This window comes from Mytilus trossulus, chromosome 3 (genome assembly GCF_036588685.1).
Source record: "Mytilus trossulus isolate FHL-02 chromosome 3, PNRI_Mtr1.1.1.hap1, whole genome shotgun sequence".
Lineage (NCBI taxonomy): Eukaryota > Metazoa > Mollusca > Bivalvia > Mytilida > Mytilidae > Mytilus > Mytilus trossulus.
The window spans coordinates 46,164,466-46,192,421 of NC_086375.1; the positions used below are offsets into that span (position 1 = coordinate 46,164,466).

At 31.1% G+C, this 27,956-nt stretch overlaps 1 protein-coding gene across 2 annotated transcripts; it reads right to left on the bottom strand.

Moving 5' to 3' along the window:
• Positions 1-9,574: 9,574 nt before the first annotated feature.
• LOC134709475 (monocarboxylate transporter 9-like) lies at positions 9,575-27,722 on the bottom strand. Of its 2 annotated transcripts, none has more exons than XM_063569632.1 (4): positions 27,462-27,722; positions 15,645-15,788; positions 13,504-14,334; positions 9,575-12,220 (listed from the first exon to the last, which is right to left on the bottom strand). In XM_063569632.1, exons 1-4 carry the CDS (start codon positions 27,652-27,654, stop codon positions 11,943-11,945), a joined length of 1,446 nt encoding a protein of 481 aa, XP_063425702.1. In that variant the 5' UTR covers positions 27,655-27,722; the 3' UTR covers positions 9,575-11,942. The 2 variants fall into 2 exon arrangements, with proteins under 2 accessions (XP_063425702.1, XP_063425703.1); XM_063569633.1 differs by lacking the exon at positions 27,462-27,722 and adding an exon at positions 24,491-24,614.
• Positions 27,723-27,956: the final 234 nt, after the last annotated feature.

Sequence of the window (27,956 nt, forward strand, 5' to 3'; positions counted from 1 at the left end):
TATTATTAGGTCTTTCACCTTTCGGATGAAAGACCTATTGTTTTTGTTCTGATTATTATTATTATTATTTTTAGGTCTTTCCACCTTTCCGTGGAAAGACCTATTGAATTTGTTCTGATTATTATTATTATTATTTTTTTTTTTTTTCTTCCGCCTAATTTTTTTTCTTGCGTAGTATTGATGTTTCAAAAGATGTCGCTTAGATATTTGGAATATGGTATCGTATAATTTATACGCTTTAAAATTTACAACTGCGTAACAAAATACTTAACATTGTAAGAGTTATCTCCCCAAACACTGTTTTTCTTGTGGCCACTACTCCTTCGCAACCGTTAAAGATTACGACAAATTTATTTTACCAAATTGCTCGTTACATCTTAAGGATTAGGATATTCATTTGGACCGAAGCTCTACGGAGACTCCATATGAGAGTTATTCCCCCTTTTCCCTTAAATTAAGTGATATGCATTTCTAAATGGTAAACCATAAGTGATAAAGACATAGGGTCTTTAGATTTGGGGTCCTTGGTCGAAAATAATAAAAATGAGGTCAAGGTCAAAGGTCAAGGTCATATTCTAAATTTTGATTTTGGCTTATTTTCATTTATCTTCAAATACCTTATGACATATCGACAAATAATTTTTCATAAATTGTTAGTTGCGACATGTCCTTACTTGTATATTTTGATTGAAAGGGTGCGCAGACAATAAATAGGAGTTTTTGCCCATCTTACATTTAGAATTCAATAAAGTGATATTACTAATAAACCAAACATATTAAAGACCTTGGGTCTTTTGATTTAAGGTCCTTGGTTTGTGAACTTGAAATTGAGGTCAAGGTCATAGGTTAATATGACGTTCTAAATTTTGACCTTTGCTTTAAATTCATATAAATACATCATACAGCCATAGGAACTAACATTTTAAACTGATTTTTAATATTTCAATATCAAAATAGATCTTTTCTAGTGGAAAGACCTACAATTGTTCTCTGAACAATTGGTTTTTAATTTTATTTGTTTTCATACGGCAGTCGATTGAATATATGAATGATAAGTTTCTTTTACTGACGTTGGTGTGCAGTCAGAATGATAGCTTAATTGATGCCCATTCAAAAAAATATACAGGTTCCAGGTACTGTTTCAGACCTAATGTATCATATCTTCATCACAATAAAGCAAACATTTTTCACTAGTTTTTTCATATATATCTTAAAAAGTGTCGGAGAAAATACAAAACACAAGCAAATGTCAAAATCAAGAACATGACCTTTACCTTTGACCTTGATCTCATTTTCTTAGTTAGGGTCCAAGGACCTCAAATAATAAGACTCAAGGTCTATACGGATAATGGTTTATGAGCTACAAAAATATAACGACAAATTTATTTGGTAAAGGTAGATAACTCTTATAAGATTTAACTGAATCGCTTAATAACATAAACGGTACCAATTTTTCTGCACCAGATGCGCATTTCGACAGTCAATGTCTCTTCAGTGATGCTCGAGGCCAAAACAATCCAAACCTTATTAAAAAGATAAATCAGTTAAAATTTCGGAAGATGTAACGAACAAAAAGGAAAAAAGAAAGTGTGTCGTAATCTTTTTTGGTTACGGAGGAGATACAATCACAAGCTAGTATGATAACTTGTGCATCTCGCACGGACATTGCAAAAGCAGAGTTAGAAATATTTGGATCATTGAAATTTCGAATGCAGTTATTAAGTATCTCTTTGGTTTGCACGTCACAAGTCATTAAACAAAGAAATGTGAGAAGACTATCACTTAAAAAAATGAAAGGTCAATGCGTTTGACGAAGATGATTTGCAGCAAAGAAATCGAATTTATCGATTCAGAAGAATGATCCAAAAACGGCGGTATCAATATTTTCTGTTCTTATCCACACCATCGTTTTATAAACACGTGTGATTTTGCCGCCGAACATGAGCAGATTTATTTTCATATCTAAATATAACATTTACTTGAAGAAAGCTCGATCGCGAGCGATCTAAGCGTTTAAACTTGAAGAAAGATCGATTCAAATAAGATCGATCTTTTTAAAACCACCTCTGGGGGTGGGCTTTTAAAGTCCGATTGAAGATCAATCTTTCCCGTTTACATTAGACGAAAGATCAGTCTTTTTAAGATCTCAAGAAAGATCAATCTTTTTACAAGTGTAAACGGGGTTATATATATGTATCAAGGGATAAGAAGTCTGGGCAATGCTAGAAGTGTTGCCGTAGAAGTGAGAAGTAAAAAGTACAGGTTTCGGCCCCAGTCGGGAAGGAAGTAAAGAATCAGATCTACTCTAACATCGTGAGGATGATTATCTATGCATATTATATATATATATAATTATGATTGCGTTGGATAAAAACCGCAAATTTTATACGTGTGCATGTAAAACAGATTTCTTGGTAGAGGGGTCTAAATACAGCACAAACAACATTTTCCAAAAGACCAAAAAAGTGAAAAAGTATATATAAAAAAACGCATTTGACTAACAGGTCGAACAACGGATGTTCTTAAACCCTGCTTACTGCTATTGACGATTGCCAAATAAAATGATCACCAGATGTAAATTGGATCTTGATATTAATATATATATTAAAACCCAATTGCTCAGAGAACAATTGAAGGTCTGTCCTAAAATAAATGATAAGAAGCTACTTCCGGTTTACTCAAAGTTACTGTTGGCGTCCAATCATAGGTTTCTTTAGACTGATTCAATAAATATATGGTTTCTGTATACTTTTGCTTGCAATAAGGCAGATAATTATCAACTTCCGGTTTAAAAAGGTCATGCCCGGTCTCATATGATTGCTGTGTTTACACTGATTCCAAAAATATATGGTTTATACTTTTGCCTGCAAAAAGGGAGAAAATTGGCTACTTCTGGTTTATTGACGGTCACTTCCGGTAACATATGATAGCTTTACCATCAATTTATATAGTTTGTTTATACTTATGCTTCTAAAAGGGAGATGATATGCTACTTTCGGTCTCGAATGATAGGTTAACGGATGCCCATTCAAAAAAATATACAGGTTCCAGGTACTTTTTCATGAAATAAATGCAAAAATGACTACTTCCAGTTCACACAATATCACTTCCGGTTGACATTTTTCAAGGTCATATGTCATCCAACATTTTGCAAAAGATCTTATGGCTTTTCATGTACCAATTTGAAGTTATAACTAATTTACCCTTAAATAAAACATTTCATGGGCAATAACTCCTATAAGATGCCATAGGATTGTTTCAGATCTAATGTATCATATCTTCATCACAATAAAGCAAACATTTTGCACTAGTTTTTTCATATATATCTTAAAAAGTGTCGGAGAAAATACAAAAAACACAAGCAAATGTCAAAATTAAGAACATGACCTTTACCTTTGACCTTGATCTCATTTTCTTAGTTAGGGTCCAAGGACCTCAAATAATAAGACTCAAGGTCTATACAGATAATGGTTTATGAGCTACAAAAACATAACGACAAATTTATTTGGTAAAGGTAGATAACTCCTATAAGATTAAACTGAATCGCTTAATAACATAAACGGTACCAATTGTTCTGCACCAGATGTGCATTTCGACAGGCAATGTCTTTTCAGTGATGCTCGAGGCCAAAAAAATCCAAACCTTATTAAGAAGAAAAATCAGTAAAAAATTTCTGGAGATGTAATGAACAAAAAGGAAAAAAGAAATTGTGTCGTAATCTTTTTTGGTTACGGAGGAGATACAATCACAAGGAAAACAGTGTTTGGGGAGATAACTCTTACAATAAAAAAGTTTTCAGCTAAAAACATGAGTTTTAAAAGTGCAATACTCGTTCGATGTAATATCCAAAATATCTAATCGACATCTTGCGAATCAATTTTGTACCGCAAAAAAAGCGTTTAGCAGAAGAAGAAAAAAATAATAATAATTAGACCAAATACAATAGGTCTCTTTCCACAGTAAGTAGAAAAACATAATCATATATATATATATATACAGTAATTTTTTGAATACTAGATGAATATACCGGTTAGTTTTTAATTGAAAATAACACTTATTGGTTCTTTCAAAGCACCATTTTTGATTTCTGTAAATAGAAACGCTCGAACACAAAAATTTGAAAACAATGATGTATAAATCCATCTAAGATCAATTTAGGTAGAGGTGGTGTGAATTTCAAAATTTATCAATAGAGAATTTTCAAGAACTATATATTATAAATCATGTCAGTGGCACTCATCACTAAATATGTACTTTTTCTACTAGTAGTAAAAGATTCCTAAAATATGAGTGTGTTGGATCATGAGATTGAGGGACCAACAATGTTAAATGTTTCGGATGCTTAATTAAATATGACACAAAATGACCCATGAAGAAAACGCAGCGACATATGACACATTAATATAAGTCGTCGGGTCAACCATAATTTATAAACCTGTTATCTTTGATGATTTTGTTCAACCACCATTAAGTGCTCGTAGATCTGAATAAAGCTGTATGCTAGACACGAAAAGTTACATATAGAAATCCAGTATATTATAAAAAATAATAAACCTAATTGAAAGAGGAGATTATTAAGTGAACATTTAGACAGTTCTGTTTTAATTTACATTCGGGGAAAGTATGTGGCGAGTAGATAGGAAATCTTCAAATGAACCTTGAATTGTATTAAGGAAAATGATATAAAGTCGACAAGATAGGTCAATGTATTTAGGTTAATCTAAGTTATGTTGTGCAGTGGGTGGTTAAAATATATCTTATCTTTGTTTTGCCGCATTAGCATCCCTATAAAGTAAGACAGTCCGTGCGTGACCCATGACATACTTATTTTATGCATTTCATTTGCTATTTATTTTATACTATACTATATCAATTAACGACGAATTTGTGTAAACTATTTTTGTTTGATTTTAATCTGTGAAAATTTATATAAACTGAACTCAGACAGATTTTTTCGGGACGTCGGGTTGGGCCTATATTTTATTGTGAATTCCGGATTTACACTTATTGGGACTCGGGAATCAATTAATTTTTCGGTATTCGGCATAAAATGCTTTATTTTTTTTCGGGATTTCGGTATTAAGCTTTTTTTTTTCTCTCGGTAATTCGGGATGACATCCTTCCTACCCCTCTCTCACTCTCTTCAGCAGGCAATGTTGAGGAAAAAAGGAAAATCATCCTGTATGAGAATTTGAATTTGTTAATTATTTGCAATTCTTATTAAATCACAAAACTGCAGGTTTTTCTTTATGTGGAATAACTACAAAAAAGGGACTGTATACGACTTCACAAACTTAATCTACAATTCATGTTCGTTACTCAACACTTTTTATACTGAAACAATTAGAGATATCGATATATATTTTTTTCAAATATCGAATACTGGTTCCCAACTAAATGTCTTAATATATCTGAAATATTTTCTCTCATATTGACAGCTATCTGAAGTCAGTTCACAGTAGCCTGGGATCCTGGCCCACTGCTCGACAGTAGACGAAGTATTAGATAAGGGTCAGGACGCCAGGCTAAGTTCATAGGACCTCAGTTTAATATAGGCGTGGCAATCCATCACTTTTATCCAATCAACTGTCCTTTATGATAAGGATTGGCGTGCGATTGTAGTCGAAACAATGTAATTTATATAATGACATTGTAATTGTTATAGGACACAGTTACATCAACAACAAAAGATAATGTACTTTATTGTGGAAGCTGTGGACTACTGGTTCAAAATAAAATTGATTTCGACAAGTTGCTTTTTAACCGCTGTCATGATGTTGGGTGTGATGTTTATGTGCCAACAGGGTAAAGCCAGGTTAATCTTGGCAAAAGTAAAGACCATATCAATTTTGTAATTGGTTAAAGTTCAAATACTCCTGACTAAGTGGCCATAGGTCTTAAGTCATTATCACCCATATAAAAATATGATAAGAATAGTTGGTGGTTGCTTGTAACTATGCTTCCGTAGCTCGATCTGTTCTGTAGATAATTCGCATGGCGGATAATGCATGTCTCAGTGCATGTATAGGAGGAAGTGCCTACCCTGTCGAAGCAGTTGGCTCTGTTTTTCTTTTGAAGTTCGTGCAAATTCCCTAGTTTTATTTTCTTTACCTTTTATTGTCGATTTATGATATGTTCAACGTCAACCTCTGTTGCCTAAATTTATCAGTATATCCTCTTACACAAAGTCTTTCAAAACCAATTCTAATTGATTCTGGGATATATTTTTAAAAGTGTTCCCAAAAAACGTTAAGGATTGCCCACAACGTCCTACATAATAAAATATGTTAAAAGTGTAAGATATAATAACACAAATGTTATGTATTGTAAAAGTTTTATCCTTCCCACTAATCTTGGCGTTTTGAAATAAAGAAACAATATCTAAAACAAAGATCACAAAACTATCATTATCGGTTCATTCATGTTATATTCATGTATATGAAATATTAAAATAACATTACATAAATTTCCTTCAACTTAATAAATTGCAACATCATAAAATTTATGACGGCTCACATCGAAATAAAGTTTAGTCTGTCATTGAAATATAAAGTATATAAACAAGTTAACAGTACGATAACACACGTATTAAAGCTGTAATTTAGCATTTTGAAATAAACACAGTGATAATTAAACAGACAACGTATCAAGTTTTAATTTATATGTGTATGATATAATCATGAAGGCTATGAGATATATAAGGTTCAAACAGTATTAAAATGCTAAGTATACCATCTAAGTTTAGACGGTTGTCTTAGTAAAATTTAACTCCGGCATTTTTGAAGTTTTGTACATGTAACTTTGATTTAAGACTAGGGTTATAATATTATGGCTTCGTTACATGCAACAGAACATTTAGTTTGGCGTTTTATGCTTATATTAAATCAATGTAACTTAAGAATTATACAACTATTACTCGTGTGTAAGACTAATAAGTGATTTGCTTGACAAAGTTTTTGAAAAAAAAATGAAAAAAAAAAGAAGTTAAAACTGACTTTCAACTGAATGCATGTTTGGTCAAGTATGAATGTGTTTTTCATGTATGTGCGTTTTCTTCTCGGTTTGACTTGACGTAAATATGCCAATCAGAAGCAGTAATTTCAAGATTAATTTTAAAGGAGAAGTATAAGACATCAAACGGACTATCAAACAGCAATGTGTTTTAAATCTTTCTATCGGCTTACTTTTAATAATTTATCTAGATACGGCTGGAAGGTAATGGCTTCTTTTTAAAAGTAAGCCCATACAAAATGTATATTCATCGATAAACAAGTATCGGCTTACTTTTCATAATTAAGCCGTTAGTTTTCATAAGTATCGCGATGGTTATTTTTAAGTTTTGATTTAAAACCTATTGAACAATGTAAGTATCCTTCTAGCTGGAAGATTGCAAATGTTATTGCTATTTTTAAAAAAGGTGATTCGTCATTACCTTCAAACTATAGGCCAATCTCTTTAATAAGCTGTGTAGGTAAAATCATGGAACGAATTGTTTTTAAACATGTATATAATCATCACATATGAATAAGGTAATTTATGAATATCAGTCTGGATTTTTGCCAAATACTCAACTGTACATCAGCTACTAGAAATGTATAATTGTATTCTTAACTCACTAGAAAAGAAGGAAATAAATTATTTTGTCTTTTGCGATTTTTCAAGAGCTTTTGACAAGGTTTGGCATAGAGGGCTCTTGCATAAAATGAAAGCTTACGGAATACATGGTAATTTACTTAACTGGTTTGAGAGTTATCTTTGTGGCAGGAAACAAAAAGTTGTGATTAATAAATCATCATTCTCATTTTGCAGTCGTTCAGCTTGAGTACATCAAGGCTGATTGATGATAATAAACTAAGAAAAAAAGCATTAAAACGGAGGTAGCTCTATTACAAAAAGAAAACAATATAAAGCAATACAGTATATGTTTTCCGTTTTGAATGCTTAACATTTGTTATATTGGGACCAGTTATAGTTGGCTAAACGGTATGGCTTTTGTTTATTATTGAATGCCATATATATAATCTCTTATCATTATTTAATCTTATATTGAAAGTTGTCTCATTTGCAATTATATCACATTATTATGCTCACAAGAAAACAATCAATATGATCATCATTCGTTTCGTGTGTTTAAGCTTTAATTCTATCTGAATTAGACATTTAGATACATTATTAACGGTTATTAGTGTAAGCGACCATGGTTTATGCATTGGATTTTTTTCAAGCTAAAACAAACGCCAAGTGCAAGTAACTAGGAATACGGTATGATCAGTTCTTGAGTCTTTTGTGTTTCAGTAATTTTTTGTTGTTTTTAAACTATTTTGTTAACAGTGTGTTCTGGTTGTGTTACAAAACTTGTGTTACAGGTTTTGGGAAGAGTTGAGCACTCACAAACATGCTTTCACCCTACCACAGTCTGTATTTGCCTGTACCACACAAGAACATATAATCGATTAGATTTTGTTGGTTGTTAATTGCTGTTTTTGTGTTTTGGTCTCTTTTTTACTTGTAAAATAAATCCGAGCGTTTGTTTTCCTTTTGTTTTTATTCACATTTTATGATACTAGGAGAATAGGTTTTGCTCAATATTGACGACCATGGACTGACATGCAATTGTTAATATTATGGTACAGGTTTAAAAAAAAAATTAAGTCATTAATATCTCTCACAGGTCTTGCATCATTGAAGATAGAAACCGAAAACTGTTTTTTTTTTCAAAGGACACCTTTCAGTTCCTCTTGACATGCATGACATGCAGCATTCTGTTTGCGTACTGTTGCGCAAAATTGAAATTTCATAATATAAGGCGTCAATGCTAATTTGGTGCGCATTTTGTGTGCGTTGCTTGGAAAAAATCTGCTCCTCTGACAATTTGTGATGTATGTGAAAATTGTTTGTAGTGCGGTCCCAGTTGTAAGCATCAATCCACATTTTCTTAATTGTAAATATAATTATTAACGGTAGGTAAACCTTGATTTGATTCCCAAAAAGCCACTGCTTCAAATGCATCAAAAACTGGACAAGGTCCTTTAAAAGATATACTTTTACCTTGATTGTTGTTAGATATTGCAATCATATCAGTACAAAGTGTATAACTGTCCTTATAATGCAGGGTTGTTTACGAACCCAACCATACAACAGTAAACTAGTGTAAACCCCAATCTAACCAATTCATCTAAGCACAACCAAGCTGTAACAAATATTTCTGAAGAAGAAACCCGGGCATTAGGAAAATATTACTTAAACTGACGCCGTCATCTCATTTGTTCAAAATGAACTAATCATTTGGTTTACATTTGCCAATACTTTTAAACTCAGTATTTTTCGGGGTATATCATAAACTGCATATGCATATCGTATGTTTCACTGTAACATTTACGTATAACAGTTTGTTAGATTCGGGAAAATACCAACCTCCTTGGGGGCACAGATAACTATAATCGCCCCAAAATTTGATGAGGTTCCAGTTGATCAATACGTAGTTTTCTGGTAAACTAAATTTAATATTATGCTTTCATTTAAAACAAGAAAAACATAGTAATTGTAAATAAAATAAATTATGGAAAACGCCAAAGATTTTTATTGAAAAATATCACTTGCTATATAGGACATATAATGTGACCTTAAAAACTTTCAAAAAATCCTTAGTTGGATGGAATAATTACAAGTTTTCTATTATTGTAAAGCAGATATGTTCTGTTGAGCACTAATAAAGATATCATTAAACTAAGAATGCAAACAACAATATTTGTATGATCCCTATTTCGATCATTGTTACTAGATCTTAAGGTGGCTCTGGACTAATCGACTGCGTATAATTTCACGCATGAAAGTATTTGTCATAAATCCAATATCATTTTTTTAAATATAAATGTTAAATCATTGTAGTTATTTGACTAATAGAATATTTTCGTTATTATCCGTATTTGTTAAAGGGTCAAAATGACATTTCACCAATTTTCACCATTTTCCCACCAAAGTTTGGGTTTTAAGGCAAAATAATTTTTTTTCCTTATCGGTGATCTACGTTTTTTTTTTTGCTCATTTTTTGAAGCTATATGCCAGCTTTTTATATTACAGTTTTGGACCAATTGTCATGGAACTTTTTTTTTAATTTCCGATAAAAAAATGTCAACACCTCTATTTTCCAAATCATTTCATTGAAAAATGGACCCTTTTACATACCTGTTTTAAAGTAAACTTTTGAGCTTAAATAATCCGTGACCCCCAATTTTTTTTTACCAATTTGATTCATTTTATTTAAATGGTGAAATAACCAAAAATATACCACTTCTGATAGAAACTTCGAATAGGCCAGAGCCACCTTAATAGTATCAATATATTTTTTTTTAAATAAAAGACATAAAGTGACTTGAATGGTAGCCATTAACAACACAACAACATAGGAAACAGTAAAATTTCTCTTTCTATATAAATATTTCTCTAATGTTATGGAAATATATCCCTTTCCGAACACATTGTATAAAAAAATTTAATCAACGTGTGGTTGCCGGTGATCTCAGAAGATGATTGGCTGAGTCAAAGGGTCATAACCTTTCTCAGCTCCCTGAAATGATCAAAATGTTCTAACAGGTGTTAATGAAATTGACAACTTCGTGGAAAGAGGAAGACACTCGAAGGGGATTTCGGTTTAGAAAAGAAGGAAATTTATCTTTTAATCATTAGAGAAACAGATTATTACAAAGTAACGCGTGGATTATCGGATTTATCCAATATCGATAGTTAAATTATATATTTTAAATATCTCGATAGGATAAATCCGATAATCCACTTGTATCAATGTAATAATCTATATATATATATCATGATATCATAATTATACTACATATTACAATTATAACTGTGCAAGCTGTTACATGCATTGAATAAGATAAGTACAGGTTTACAGTTATCAAAATCACCATTTATTTACTACAAAAGCGAGCAGCTTTTCTGTCATAATCGCTTAGCATCCTCTATATAAACATTTCGTAAATATGTCTTATAGACTTTAACACATTTAATAAGAATAAGTTGCAAATAATAACACAATAAGTCATAAATATAGTTCTGCTTTTTGATTTTCGTTTAGTCTTTTTTTTTCTCGAAGCATTCTATAGTTTAGTGTAACAATGAACATGAAGATCAAAATAGCTCCATTTATGACTTGTTTCTAGTCGAAAAGTGTTAAAAAATATCTGGAGACAATTGTAAGCAATACTTAAAATATTCTATGCAAAGATGACATAAGACATTAGTTGTATTTAAATAATACATATTAAAGTGATCATTAAAAAAAAGAAACTGGTTTCATAGAAACCAAAATATGTCTTCCACACATATGTCTCGCACACAATAACTGCCTCTTTAATGCAGCGAAACATGATCCATAACACATTTCATCAGATCTTAGTTGTCTACACAAATTTAATATTTTAAATTGAAATAAGACGTTAAGTACATTGTAACAGCAACCTCCTTTCATTAGATTCTTTCGGATGATTTACATGTCGTTTACCTTTAAAATAGTCTGCTTTAAACCATTATTTATTCCATTTTTTTCTCTGAAAACAATGCCATTCATAGAAAAAAACCTCTGATATACATGTTTCATGTCTAATCCTTTTTTTCATAACGTATGCCAAAACTGTATCACTAAAAGCAATGTTATTCATATAAAGAGTTACTCTCCTTATGAAAGAACTAGTTAGATCAGTTTACCAAATATTATTACCACAACAAACATCTTACTATATATAAAAATTAACCTTCTATGGAAGTGTTGAGTGAATGATGAGTGGTTGATCAATCTCAAACCACTGTAAAACTTCTGCATTACTGTTTATTTAAACTGTTTTTGACACTTAACTTGAGGATCTTGGCTAAATTTCTAATGATTCCAGACAGTAACTCTGGTGTTGTTTTCGATGTCAACATTTGAACTACGGGAATAAGTCCTTGCATAATGTAAACTGTCTTTTATTGTACTTGGAGCCTTCTTCTACTTTCCTATACGAAGATACGGATATGGGATCAAAATCCGTACGCTTCACATTATTTTTCAAATCGATTTCTATATTAATTTCAACTTGTTTACTTAGTTTCGGAGGATTAAGATCAGTTCTCAACGGATATATCATTATGATGGCACTTGCTATCATCGTTGTTCCTGCTAGCACGAAAGCGGCATCATATGTTTTTTGGTATTCATATAAAAGTCCTGCAACAATTATTAAAAGATATAAAAAGTGAAAAATTACTTTATAAATATGTTATTGAGCTGACTGTCGGTTAAAGCTTGAAATGTTCATGTTAGTATAATTGTATAGTTTTTCTCTAAAAAGTTGTTTTTGGTCTTCAGTATCTGATTTAATGAATTACTTTTATCTACGTTCAATATAGTTAAATGTTGGTTTGTTTTATTTCAAAGATGATTAATTTTATCTCCCTTAATATTGATTTGATTATCTCACCATATCTCGTCAGAGGCTTACCTTGTCATTTCGTGAACAATCTTGTTTTAAGAATAAGTGTCTTCTTGATTCATCTTTTGCTTTGTATCTCATGTTTTTGGCATCGAGCCTAGTGCAATCTGAAGACTCCCATACGAATTGCGGCGTTCGTCAAAATGTATGATTTCTTCTTGTTGTATAATTTAGCTTTAAATACTTGTGTGTGTTACTGATATCTTTAAGGGCATACGATACAGTTAGAGGGGAGGTAATGACGTTGCTAACGTAAAATGTTAAAACTATGACAAATCGGGAAAAGATGCATTTTTCGACTTATGTTTATCATTCAAACTGATTTAGTTTGAAAACTTGTTCATGGACCCCTATTTTTCAAAACAGCAATTGTTTCATTTTGCAGGGAGATTATGTGACCCAAATTTTATAAAACTGTAAATAGAGGATTTTTAAAAATGTTGATAAACATGCAGCAAAAAATGACGTATTTGCCTCAATTCATGAACATTTGATAAATATTTTTTTCTGAATAAGAAATGCATATTTTTAAGAATACTTATAAAGTACACAAATTACCGATTATTTAACAATAAACATTTGTGTTTATCTTTTATATCAAAAACGTTATGTCTTTCTTTCGAAAAAGAAATCAGGCCACAAATCTGAATTTTGAGCAAATATACAAAATTTCGACCTCATTTTACACAAAAAGTAGCACATGAAAGTATTTTTTTTTTATTACATATTTGATTTAATCAGGTAAAAAATAGCCTATTTGCAAATTTTCACGAACTTGTAAATACAGGATCAAAACTGTATCGTATGCCCTTAATTGAGCTTCAAATACTTATGTGTGTTACTGATATCCTTAATTTAGCTTCAAATACTTGTTTGTGCGTTACTGATATCTTTTGTTTACCTTCAAATACTTGTGTGTATTACTGATATCTTCAAAGAAATGTTTATAACGGTTATGTTTTGAGAAACAGCCTGTCTGATGTCCGTCTATTTTCGTAAAAAACAAAATCCCACTTACCTGCAATCGGAGCACCAATTAACTGTCCAATTGATAGACAGAACAGCACAATTCCATATGCAACACCAAATGATTCTACGCCTGTGATGTCAATGACTATAGCTGGTATAAGTGAACCACCACATGCTGCATAACTCATTCCAAATACTGCACTGGAAAAGTAAACACCGTAACTGGAATCAAAAGTCAAACATATTGTTGCTATTCCTCCTATTGCATAGAAAAATATGTATTGATAAATAGGCCGAAATATTTTAACATGGCTTATATTTGCAAATACACCATGTAGAAGTTTAAAAACAAGAACCATCACACCGGAAATTGTATACAATATTGCAGCATTTTGTGTAGTAAAATCTAGATGATAAACAGCATAAGCTTGCAGGTGACCTAATATGATAGATGCACCAAATTGATACATAAAACTATTGGCCATAAGGACGTAAAACGATGGAATTTTCAAATAAAAATGTCTTTCCAGGAATCTATCTCTTTCTTCGTTCATCATTTTGGTTTTTATATTTTTACTATCCAAGCTCTGTTGTAACTTATTATTTTTCGATTTTTTATTACTTTTCTTTAGGCTGATCTTCTTTGCCAATGGGCGGAGTATTAATCCAAATACACATATATTGAGAGTTATTCCACCAAGAATCAAAAACATACCCCGCCATGTATAATATTCATTTAACATTTGAATAAATGGTGGGAATGCAAAACTGCCAATTCCTCCACCAGAAGATGCTATCGCCAATGCTAGGTGTCGATGGTTTGTGAAGTATTTAGCCACTGCAACACTTCCTGGCATAAATGCTAGCCCGCATCCTACACCTATAATATACATTACATTCATTAACAATCGAATCGTTACAGGGACCCAATTATTTTTTCAATAACATTTTACTTTATAGTCAATCATTTCACCTATTTCAACAAGTACCTTAAACTTAAAAGGAACTTTGGTACACATTTCACACATTATTAAACATTGTGACAATATAGGTAATCGAAGAAAGATTTTGTTTTCGAGATATTTGAAGATATGCAATTCTGTATTTTAATCCTTGTAAAGATCCACGAACACATGCTAATGGGCAGTATTGTGACATTGCTACGTTATGTTACTGCTGTATTAACAGATGAGAAGTATTTTCTATTATACCTGACAATGTTTTTATTTATGTAACTAGATGTATTTAGTTTAGCTATTAATTATACGGTCGAACCATTCAGAAGCGCAATTTTTAAAATCCCGGAGAATTTATTTTGTCGCGATTTTGTCATGTCAATAACTAGATTTCGCCAGTATAATTAACGGATATCCGATTTAACCAAATTTTAAGAAGACAGAAAATCACAGAATAAAGTTGAAACAACATGATACATCATATTAATTTGAGCGGAGTGATTTTGAAGTTATAAGATTATTTGCGCATCTGTTGCAGTAAAGTTGGTATCGTTAGTGTGGATATCGGCAACTTGAGTTAGAATCGAGACTTTAAATTCGACAAGTCCATGCATTTTGTTTATTTTAAGTATGACGAAATTACCCGTCAGGTAAGGTCAAACTCATTAAATGTATTATGCGGTAAAATTTCGACTCATGAGCATACTTTTGTATTTCTTCTTTTAAAATTAGGATCTGTTTTGTGTTGTCCAATTCCACTTACAAATGTTATGACTTTCGAACTCATAAATGAATTACAAATAGTTCGAAGTGTAATGTTGATATGGATGGAGACGCGGACAGACATGTTTAGAGAAAAACAAATTCTTGCTAACATTTTATAACATGCAGGAATCTGACATTTTTGTTCGCCTCATCTTTTCGATTTTGTGTGAAAGCCATCTACCACCGTTTACTAGTCGATTTATGCAGCATATTGTATCAAATCTGATATAAGTATAAGAATATTAAAGTGTTATGTGCCAGGAAAACTAACAAAAGGTACTTGGTTTATACTAAGGTACAACACACGCGTGTTTTTATACATTAAACATGCGCACAATTTATAACAGTTCGAAGGCCAAATACGAAGTTGGAAAGCCTTGAAAATAAAATTAAACGAAGCAGTAGTTATTGTGTTAAATTCATTGTTTTGAACAATTATGTAAGCTGCCTACAATATAATCTTTTTTACCTGAAACTATGCCGTAAGTTAAAATAAGAGCTGGAACGGAAGTGACAAAAGCAGAGGACATCATGCCGATACCTGCAATCAGACTTCCAGTAATGGCAACCTTTCTTTCGTCAAATTTTTCTATCAGGTATCCGGATAATGGACCTGTTACAAGATATATTAACACAAGATTCTGTTATTAAATTTTTGATTGAAGATAATAAACTGAGAAAAAAAAGCATAAAAACGGAGGTAGCTCTATTACAAAAAGAAAAATGCGATACAATATAAGTTTTCCGTTTTGAATGCTTAACATTTGCTAATTGGCTAAACAGTATGAATTTTATTTATTATTGAATGCCATATATATAATCTCTTTTCATTATTTAATCTTATAGGTGTAATACCACCAAATCATGGTACGTCGCATCCGGTTGTATACGAAAGTAGGCCTAAAAAAATATTCCCTTGAATTTGAAAGTTGTAGAAAATTAACCCTGCATTTCAATGCACTTAAATTTTTCTGAGTCGTAAATATGTATGTTGGAAGTCTGAAAGCATCATTCTTTTTTTTATTTGATGGTCTTTTAAAATATTTTGGAACGTTAAGGTTACATAGTTACCAAAGCAGGTAACCAGTTAATAACAGTGTAAAAATTGGGTTGTTTACTTCCCATGTTGGTTACTTTCTTATATGCAATGAAATGTAGTGTGAAATTTTCACTGTATCACTGGAAAGAATTAAACTTTATACATGCAAAGTATTTCTTTGGTTGAAATAAAGGTAAATACTGTACAATTTTTTTAAAAGTGCCAATTTAACAAAGACTAATAGGGAAAAATCAATGGTGGTATTACACCTATATTGAATGTTGTTTCATTTGCAATTATATCACATAATTATGCTCACAAGAAAACAATCAATGTGAACATCATTCGTTTAAAGCGTTTAAGGATTATGTACCCTTCTGTTGCTTCAATTCTAAACATATGGAAATTTTATGGAAAATCTACAGCCTTTATCCTTGTTCTATCATATTTGGCAATTTGAGGACCGATAGATATAGGATTATTGCATGCAGTGCTAGCATTGATTTCCTTAAAACAAGTTTATTAATGTAGTTATTGGTTAGAACAAATAAAAATATATGGACCAAATCAAGTACACCTTTTAGGGTGCGCTCGACTTAAGTTACTCTGCACGAGGTATTTTGGAATTTACAGGTTAGTTAGAACTTTTTGTAAAAAATAAACACTAGCACATCATAGAAAAGCAAGTGAGTAATCTTTGTTTCAAATTTTATAACAAAAATCTCTTTATTAAAGGCTGTGGATTTTCTATAAAAATCTTGGTTTATTTGCCACAAAGTACTCTTTTTCTTTTAAATGCAATGCAACAGTAAATATTAATGCTTTGCATCAAGTTACCCCTTAGAATATGTTCAAAATGGCCTGTATCTATTATTCATTATATCTGTAGTTTTGATACAATTCATGTTTAAAAAATTCATACGAAAATTGCTACAGAAGGGTACATAAAACTTAATTTACTTAGGAACTGTCCGTTTCGAATTTTCCTCGGATATTTTTATAATTTTTTTTTACACTTACATTTGAAAACACTTAATCAATTTAAGTCACGACAACGTCCGTGAAATAATTGTATATTCCCGGTATTGTCGACCTCAATTTAATTTTACCTATTACAACCATTTGTTGCAGTGTAAGCAGCCGCCTTCTATAAGGCAAATTACGTTGACTTTTAGCTCTGATATATAGTATCATCTCGATAACAAGTTTTCTAAATGTCAATGTCAATGGGATGTTGTTGTATAATTTCTATGAAATTTGTAAAGTTAGCAATAAGAATATTGGGGTTGCCTTTATTTATTTGGATTGCTATGAATAGTTAACAAAGGTACCAGGCTTATAATTTGATACGCTAGACGCACAAGAAAGCACACCTTGTACATAATTGCTATAACCCCCTTCTTGTATTTTCAGAAAAAAATCACGTATTGTAGGATTTATTCTTTATAATATACATTTTCAAAGAGGCAGTAGCTACGAGACATTTATAAATAATGAAAATGACATTTTTATTAAAAATAAATAATGAAAGTAAAATAGTGAAATACTGATTTGCTTTTAGATGCCAGTTTGGTGGTTCAATTTTGTCAAAATAGCGTAAGAAACATTGCTGAGGAATTAGTCACTTTCAAGTGAAAAACTCATTGAATTCGTATTCTAGTAAACATAAATTTAACCCCTTTGATATAAATGGGTTACGCATAAGTTACGCGTGTTCAGTTATTGAAAGCAAAAGAATGTCAATTTTGAAAATAAAAAAAGGTAAACCGTTTGATTGACTGATCTACAAACACATTCATATGCATGTAAAACGATGTTTAACATATATTTAAAATCTATAATATGATATCAAACAGACCAAGAAAATTCCGATTATACTATTTTGCTATCAAGTTATATCTATATTAATGTATAAACGTGACTGTTGGTAGTCTTTGGAGGTCACTACAATTGTCAATTAGATCCCGTCTAGACTAAAACAGATTTTAAATGTTGATATATATTTCCTTTGCATTGTAAATTGTTTATTTTAAACTTTCCATAAATATGATATAATGCTGGTATGTAAAAATCAAATACAAGATTTAAGTCAAATCAGTGAACATGAATTTTACAGCTGAATCCCATTAAATAATAATATTTAGAAAACTTGATTCATAAATATATTAGGTGATAGGAAAGAAATTGTTATTTTGGTTAACTTGAACATATGTATAAAAATATCCTATTACCTTTAGACAATAAATACGTAAAGAGAGTTAGTTAAAAATGAATACTGTGAAAACTCCATTTGAATTGTACTTTACATGTTCTTAACAGTTATTAGTGTAAGCGACCATGGTTTATGCATTGAAATTTTTTTCAAGCTAAAACAAACGCCAAGTACAAGTAACAAGGAATACGTTATGATAAGTTCTTGAGTCTTTTGTGTTTCAGTAATTTTTTGTTGGAATTCTCATCGTTTCTTAACTTTTTTGTTAACAGTGTGTTCTTGTTGTGTTACAAAACTTGTGTTACAGGTTTTTTTGGAAGAGTTGAGCACTCACAAACATGCTTTTACCCTACCACAATCTGTATTTGCCTGTACCATACAAGAACATAGAATCGATTGGATTTTGTTGGTTTTTAATTGCTGTTTTTGTATTTTGGTCTCTTTTTTACTTATCAGATTAATCATTAATTGAGTGAGTTGATAAAGCGAAAAAAAATCAAACATTTTATTAATCATAAGCGAAATTGCAGTTTGATAATAAGCTGAACTTTCACGTGTTATATAAGTAATGAGTTTTTTCTCAAACGATTTATGAATTATGAACAGCGGTATCCTATTGTTTCCTTTATCTACGTTCACTAAATAAAAGCTTATTAGACATTTAGTCAATTATAAAGAGACGTTGTTTGTCTGGTGCAGACATTTTTATGTTAAAGCCTTATTTAGAAAAAATATGTTTTTTGACACTTAATAAACCATCAATTGAGATGAAATTAACTCGGTTTCCCAATGTATAATACTATGACTATTTACAATTTTTTCTCAAAAACCTCTTCACTAATGTGTGTTATCTTCAGGGTGTCTACATGCCATTACGTGTTTTCGTAGTTTTATTTTGTAAGTCATAAAGATTATAATACAATGTTCACTACTGAACCCCGATTTTTTATATACTTATCAATTACGTCTGTTTGTGTTGCTAGCGGATTGTTCTCAATATTATCGAGTTTTCTAATGAAATGGTTTAATTAGCTATAAAACCAGGTTTTACGCACCATTTTCAACATAAGGAAATGTCTGTAGAAAGTCTGGAATGTGATAGTTGACTTGCTTTTGTTTTTAAATGTTTGAGCCCTTGCTTTTGGCTTTTTTTAAGAGACTTCGTTTTAAATTTCTTTGGAGTTGAGTCTCTTTTTTATGCTCTAAATATCAGCACGTTCAAATCACTATTAAATTACCTAGAACAATCCAAAGAACATACTATTCCTTAAAAGTACACAACAATGTTACATAAATGTCAAATTTAAAGAGCACTGAAGAATCAAAATACCTAAAGGCCTTGACAATATCAGCTTAGGTAGTATATGGCTAGGGTAGAACATTCTTAATACTTTGAAAAAGTTTGGAAACAATTGAGATCTATAATTTTTGTCCATATAAATGACAATTCACGCCAATTCAAAAATAATGACTACTGGGTCAGTTATATCTTTACAGTCGAGGAGAAAATCTCCATCAGCGATAGCATCGACTCACAACGTATACCATACGAAAACTCGATTCAGTTCTTATTGGAAAGTTTACATCGTTCAACTCCATGAACTCCATGTGATCCATTTTTATTGCGAAACAGGAATGCTTAAAAAGCTGAAACAGAATCGAATCATGTCTCCAAAGTGTTATTCCAAACGTGATCTTTCAACTGTTCCCAATCTTGTGGCCAATATCTTACAGTATACAATAAACTCATCATAAATACCAGGACTAAATTTTGTATATACGCTGGACGAGCGTTTCGTCTACAAAAGACTCATCAGTTACGCTCGAATCTAAAAAAGTTTAAAAAAAAAGCCTAACAAAGTACGAAGTTGAAGAGCATTGAGTACCAAAATTCCTAAAAGTTTGGCCAAATACAGCTAAGGTAATATATGCCTGAAGTAGAAACGATGTATCTATACTTTTAAACGAGAAGACCTCATTTTGTGTGTCGCTTCTCTTCCTTCCCAAATAAATTAATCCTCATGAATATGTGCCCTATAGATTCATAGTCGCATTTGACATCCATTCTTGTGATTATTCAGTTTGGGTTATTTTTGGAGAAAAACGAAGAAAAAAGCATCGGGATATTCTTTCCGTCATCCGGCCGAATTGTAAGTAATATCCAAGACTTCCGATTTAAAACGTTAAAAATGGGGGTAAAGGGTTATTTTCGTGCAATGTGTTTTGCCACCTTTTATTTCATGACAGATGTAAAAAAAAAAAGTTCGTTATTCACCGTATATCGTGAAATCGATAAAAAGATCAACGTTGCAAGAAAATTGTTCGTTCGTCGTGAAATGGGTTTTTTTTCGCGTTTTTCGTGCAGATATCCCGATATACTCCCCTCTTTAAACATAATTTTCCATAACTACTTGGGGACAGGATAATTTATTTTCGGATTATTCTGCATGTTATAATTCTATAATATATAGAGATTCTATATATAATGTAGCAGTTATTGCCGTTGGGAAGAAACTTAGAATTGATAGTTAATAACAAATACACTTTATTCGATATAGTATACAGAAACGCCAAAAATCATGGGATTTCACAGAGAGCAAAAACTAAATCAAGGACTTTGGAAAAATGGGAGAGGGCGTAAAATAGTTGTCCTGTCTTCAAGTGCTTATGACTCAGTTTGGTACCTTTTCTAAAATTCTCTAGGCATAAAATCCTTAACAAATATCTATCATAAAACATTTTACATACTTTCAACCGAGCTCTAAGTACCCGCTATCTAGCGGGTGTGTTCTAATTACATTATAAATAATTAAATCCATAGATACGAAATCCAAATTTAATATCAATTGATAGGTAGTATGTAGGTTTTCGGGGATTTACAAACGAGAAGTTATATATTAGTATAACTGGAAGAAAGGATTTAGTCTGTTTCTGTGTGTGTTGCATTTTAATGTTGTGTCGTTGTTCTCCTTTTATATTTAATGCATTTCCCTCAGTTTTAGTTTGTTTCCCCGATTTTGTTTTTTGTCCATCGATTTACGAGTTTTTAACAGCGGTATACTACTGTTGCCTTTATTCAAACTCCAATCAACTCGAGTAATAATTTTCAACAGACAAAGACACATTTTAAACTACTTTCAATTGAAAGGGGAAAAAACCTGTCATTCATCCAGATAAAACTTTTAAGAACAAAGTCGAACAATCAATTATGATTAGTTACTCGATTATTTCTGCTGCCTATTTACGAAGCTTGTTCCATAAAAAAGGTAAATAAATAGGCTGAGATCAAATAATTGTTTTACCGAAAATTACAAAAATAAGTCGGGTTAGTGAACTTAGATGTTCTAGCTATAAGATAGACCACGTTATGTCAGATCCTTGGCCTACTCAATAAATCACAGATATAACATGTTTTCCTGTTAAGGTGTTTCATGTAATTGAATTGTACTCTTACACAGAGTTAAATTTCACAACTTAAATAAATAGACTGAGGTCACATCACTGGTTAACCTTTGACTTCTATGTTTATTAAAGTGAACGATCTAAGATGTCTAGATTTAAGAGAGGTCACGAAGTGTTATAAGAAGATCCTTGACATGATATTTATGAATTTTAAATTGTTAATGTCCAAAGTTGCATTTATTTTTTCATACTGAATAACAAATCATAAATAATATTTGTTTTATCATACTGATATTTCAGCTTGAATTGGCCTGATCAGCCGCTGGCAAAATTATTATGTGCCGTGCTCCTTTTTTGTAGCAGGGATTTCGAGTTTCAAAATGGGTACCTTTAACATAAATTCAAACATATCTCGAAAAATCAAATTACACGAGTTCTCTATCTATTTATATATGTATGTGCTATCTGGTTGTGTGACCGCTTGTCGTCTTCGGATGCTACCACGATGTTTACTTAGATGGCGTCTAGATATGAAATAGACCCAATATGTTGACACATATTATCAATCCTATGGCTAGTAAATCGTTTATAATAGACTATAAACTTGATATACGTTTGAGTATGTTTTAAACCAGATATAAGAATTGAAGTCAAATCAGCGAATATTAATAGTACGACAGCTAATATCCCTTAAATAGATAATATTACGAAATTTTGATTTATAAATATTATTAGACGAAACGGAGAAAATTTATTTATATTTCTATTTTTTATCATTTTTATTCGCACATGTATGTAAATGTAGAGATAATTAATCAACCAGTTAATTTACATGATTTTAGTGTAAGACAACTATATGCACAGGATTTGGTTCATTTGTTTTACAGTTTTATTAAGAAGAAAACCGACAAAGTTAGATAATATAGTTGATTACACAATTCTATATTTATATTCTTGTACTTGTTAAAAGATACATCAAATAAAACCATTGCAAACATAATCCCGAATTAAATCCAAGGTTTTACAAATTTAAAAGTGAGGTAACCTTTAATGGCTTTGTTACATTCGTGTGACAAACAGTTCGTACTTCCATTATGCTGTTTTTGAGTACTGAAGTAAATTAATTTTAGTTTTTTTTGTAGTAACCATGTCGAAATGTACTATTATATGATTTATTAATGTATTTCTCTGTGCTGTTGTATTTTTTTGTACTGTATTACTGTCATGTAATGTTGTCAATTAGCTATATTTCTAACTTTGCCATTATTAAAGCGCAATGTTTGGGTAGCCACACAACCAGGTTCAACTAACTATTGTTTTCTTTATCAAGTCAGAAATATGGCAGTTATTATTTAATAGTTCTTTTTAATGTTTGTTGCATTGGCATTTGTTTTTGTTGCACTTCAGTGTTTCTGTTGTTTCGTTATTTTCCTCTTATAGTCGATGGAATTCCATCAGATTTGATTTGTTATCCAGAGACGCTCGTATCCGAAAATATAAATGTCACATAAAGTTCAAATTTAAAGAGCACTGATGACCCACAATTCCGAAAAGTACTGACAATATCAGTTATATCTTTTTAAGGTAGAAAATCCTAAATATTTCGAAAAAATTCAAAGTTTCCTAAATAGTTGAAATCTTTAATTATTTCCATATCAATAACAATTCATGTCAACACAATAGTTATGACCACTTGGTCGGTGAAACATTTATCATCGAGGAGGAAACTGCCGTCAGCAGTAGCAACAACCCATAATGCAGATTATACTTAAACTTGATACATTTCTTATTGGAAAGTTTACACCATTCAGTTTCATGTGATCCATTGTTATTGAAAAACATCAATGACAAAAAACAAGCTGAAACAGAATTGAACCAAGTCTTCATGTGTTATTCAAAACGTGAACTTGCAACTCGTCTTATCCTTGTAACCAATTTCTTACAGTATACAAACGATGCATTACATAATAATTGGTGAATTAATAAATACAAAATTCAAATCTAATATCAATCGATAGATAACCAGTAGGTTTTCGGTGATGTACTCATTAGTAGTCAAATATTTTTAACTGGAAAAGGGGACTTTGAACCCAATTCAATTCGAGTTATATTTTTCAACAGTCAAAGACAAAGGAGTAGGTTCAATAAGATCCCTTTTTGGCCCCAAAATATAGCAGTTTTACAAAATTGTGAAAATGTAATATTTTAGCTATGAATGCTTCTGCTACATGAATATGGGTTGTTTTTGACAATATAACGCACATATATCGGGTACAAGCATCATTAAATCATGCTAAATTACTAAAATCTTCAAAATTTTAGCATTTTAGTTATCCGTCTTATTAAATGAATGTGGCCGCATTCGTGTTCATTCAAAATATTGAAATGTAAGTTGTACCTGATGATAATACATAACATATATAAAGGTTGAGGATGAACACGGATGCGGCCACTTTCATTTTTGACAAAATCATCTGAAAAGTGACGTTTTTTTACGATAGATATTTCATATTTAAGCTTGAATCGGAGCGTTTTTAATGATTTAATCAGTTAAAATCTTGCACATACACTTGTCGAATCATTTAAATAGACACTTATCGTTTAAAAAGTGTCCAAAATCATTCGTCAGCTGAACCTGAAAGAGGCAACAATCGGCACTTACCGGACCTACTCCTTTTAAGTTTATTCCAATTGAGAACAAAAATCAGTCAATTATCCAGATAACAAAGTCGAACAATCAATTATGATTGGTTACTCGATAATTTCAGCTGCCATTTTAGGAAGCTTGTTCCATAAAAAAGGTCAATAAATAGGCTGAGATGAAATAATTGGTTTACCGAAAATTAACAAAGTAAGTCGGGTTAATGAACTTAGATGTCCTAGCTATAAGATAGACCACGTTATGTCAGATACTATGCCTCCTCAATAAATCTCAGATATAACATTTTTCCTGTGAAGGTGTTTCATGTAATTGAGTTGTACTTTTACACAAAATTATACTTCATAACTTTAATAAATAGACTGAGGTCACATCGTTGGTTAACCTTGACTGTTATGTTTATTAAAGTGAACGATCTAAGATGTCTCGCTTTAAGAGAGGTTACGAATTGTTATAAACAGATCCTTAACATGTTAGATAGTTATGAATTTAATTTTTTTTTAATTATGACACAATTTCGCATAAATTTTGTGTACAATGAAAACAAACCATAAATACATATTTGTTTCGTAAAATTTTCTGTACCAAATCGGGAATATGGCAGTTATTATCTAATAGTTCGTTTCTATGTATGTTGGCGTATGTTTTAGTTGCAATTCAGTGGTCCAGTAGTTCCCTTGTTATCTCTAATAGTTGGCGTGTTTCCTTCGGTTTTAGTTTGAACTTGGATTTGTTTCCTCTAAATCGATTTACGACTTTTGAACACGTGTATACTTCTGTTGTCTGTATTTATCTTGCTGATTTTCGAACTTAAATTAGTTTTGTCAGCTGCAGCCAAAATTGTTTTCAATTATCATAAAACTAAAGATTGACCCTTACGTTAAAGATGAGAGCCGTTCCTTACCCCTCTCTGTATTAGGGAATCTGAAATTTGAAACAAATACGTAGTTTTTTCTAGAAGCGATAATTTCCTGAAGTGGATCAAGAAACAAATACATGATACTGTCATTTTTTTTTCTCGGAAGTTTGCAAATGAGCAGTTTTGTCATTCAACAAAGTTAAGTCTTCAAATTATCCCACAAAAATATTCGTTAGTAAATAAAGTCAGCATACATGATTTTCTGGATAATTTGAATAATATATATTTGCAATCTTGTCAAGCTTTCTTCTCATTCAGATTTGAACACAAGCTTTCATCCAGTCAAATCTTAATTTAAAATGTAAAATTACTTGTACTACAGAATAAATGTCGGTGATAAGGCCATAGGACAATTGAGATAATGAAACGTCGACCGAGAACTTTGGAGGCACCGTTCAGACTAGTATATTAAGTACATTGAGTAAATTGCAAACATGAAATCAAACTTTCTTGGAAGTGTGTGAACACGTGTTATTATTATTATTGCATTATATAACTATAAACCTTTTTAAAAATACCCCATGATGCATTATAAGTATACATGTGAACCAGGCCTAGCGAACAAATAAATTAACACATGTTCACACCATCAAAAATATCATATTATATTGTATACTATCTATGTACTACTGTGGATTCAATATTATTTGTAGGATTTTTATAATCATGGATATTCGGGGGGATAGGAAAATTTTAGTTCAAATTTTAACTTACTTGGATATCAAATATCATATAGAACCTTAATTATTTTTAGTGATTTAATTCCAATTTTGTTTTTTTACAATGTGTACACATTTTGTTTTCCATGAATACTATAATATGTACTTGAAATCTGACTTTGTCAAGAACTAAAATTTTCCATGCAATAATATATATAATGTAAATAACTACTTTAACTCTATAAATATTGTAGTTTACACAATTTTTTTTCTAAAAATAAAACTTATCTATCATGCTAATTGTTTGTCCATTTTTTAAAAAATTTATTTAATCTCTTGTGCTATCAAACAATAAACATGTTATATAGTATAATTTATTAAAGGGGCACTAGTTTCTAGATATATAACAAATCTAACACATGGTTTTTATGCTGTTCAATCATTAATAAAAGTGAAATAGTGAACCAATGATTCGCTCTTAGCAGCCAGTATGTTTCAATTTTGTCAAAATAAGCTGAGAAATATCGATGATGAATTATTCACTTGCTTTTAAATAATTCGACCTCAATGAATCTGTATTCATGTGAACTTCAATTTAACCACTTAGCTAGATATGAATAGCGCATGAATTATGCGTGTTCCTTTTTTATTAAAAGAAAATAATCTAAACATTGAAAGTGAAACAAAAGTTAAAAAATATATCGAAAATAAACAAACTGCTTGATGATGGAAGTGGTTTTTTTTTTGTCAAATGGACAGAGCTTCATATGTCGATTAAATTTAAATCAATATTTGTGTTACCAATATACAGCATTGTAATACAAAATTCCATCACAACTAATGTATAGTTTAAATAGTCATTAAATTTTAACATACAGCCATTACACTTTTTTCGTTTTTTGAGCCTATCTAATTATCAATTGAATTTTTAATGATTAAATCAAGTAACAGTGGGTGTTTTGTCCCTTTTAAAAATGCCAATGAGACACTCTTCTAAAGAGACCAAATGATTTGTTAAGCAAACCTTCTACTTTTAAAAAAATCATATTGAGTGCCCATTGGAAAACCGTCTGTTTGTTAATATGCCAATATGTTGTCGATGTAAAACTACAGCGTTTGATGTATGGATGCACTCAATTTGATGTTGGAATCATCGCGGTTGTCAATTAAATATTGTTTTCAATGTGAATTTTATAAAGTCGCAATACTGATGGTATAGCGAGAATACTTAGAGTAGATCTTTTATATTTCATATCGACTGTACACCGCATACTGTTGACCTCCTGGTCACGGCATATTTGATTTAGGAAAATGGTCAAACTAACTTAGTTATAGGTTTATTCGAAGGTCTAATGAATGGGTAAAATAAGAGACAAGTGTTTAGACAAATACTTACAAGTAAAAAATATAACGGCAGTGATGAGAGAAGATATCCATGATGTTATTCCGCTCCCTTCATTAAAAACTTCCAGGATGACAACATAAACTACACCAGCTGAGTGCGATATACCATATATTATTATTCTGTTTAATGCAGCGGCTGCCACTATCATCCATCCCCAACAACTATCAACTTTTCCTCTCCTCATATCTAAAATGCACAAAGTCTGCTTTAAGTGTTTAGTCACTGCATTAATTGCAATCAGAATGATCTACGCACTCCTTTTACAAGTAGGACAAGGATTAATCATTTTGAAATTCGCGTTTCATATATATTTAATATGTCATAGATAGAAAAGCGAATGGCCTCACTACACAACATACGGTTTCGACATAAGGTTTATGTCTGAAAGTGTCAGTCTTGACTGTACTTTAAGGGAAAGATAGATACAAATATCTTGTTAAAGGTCACGCAAAATTTGACATTGTGAAAGAGAACACAAAATCCAAT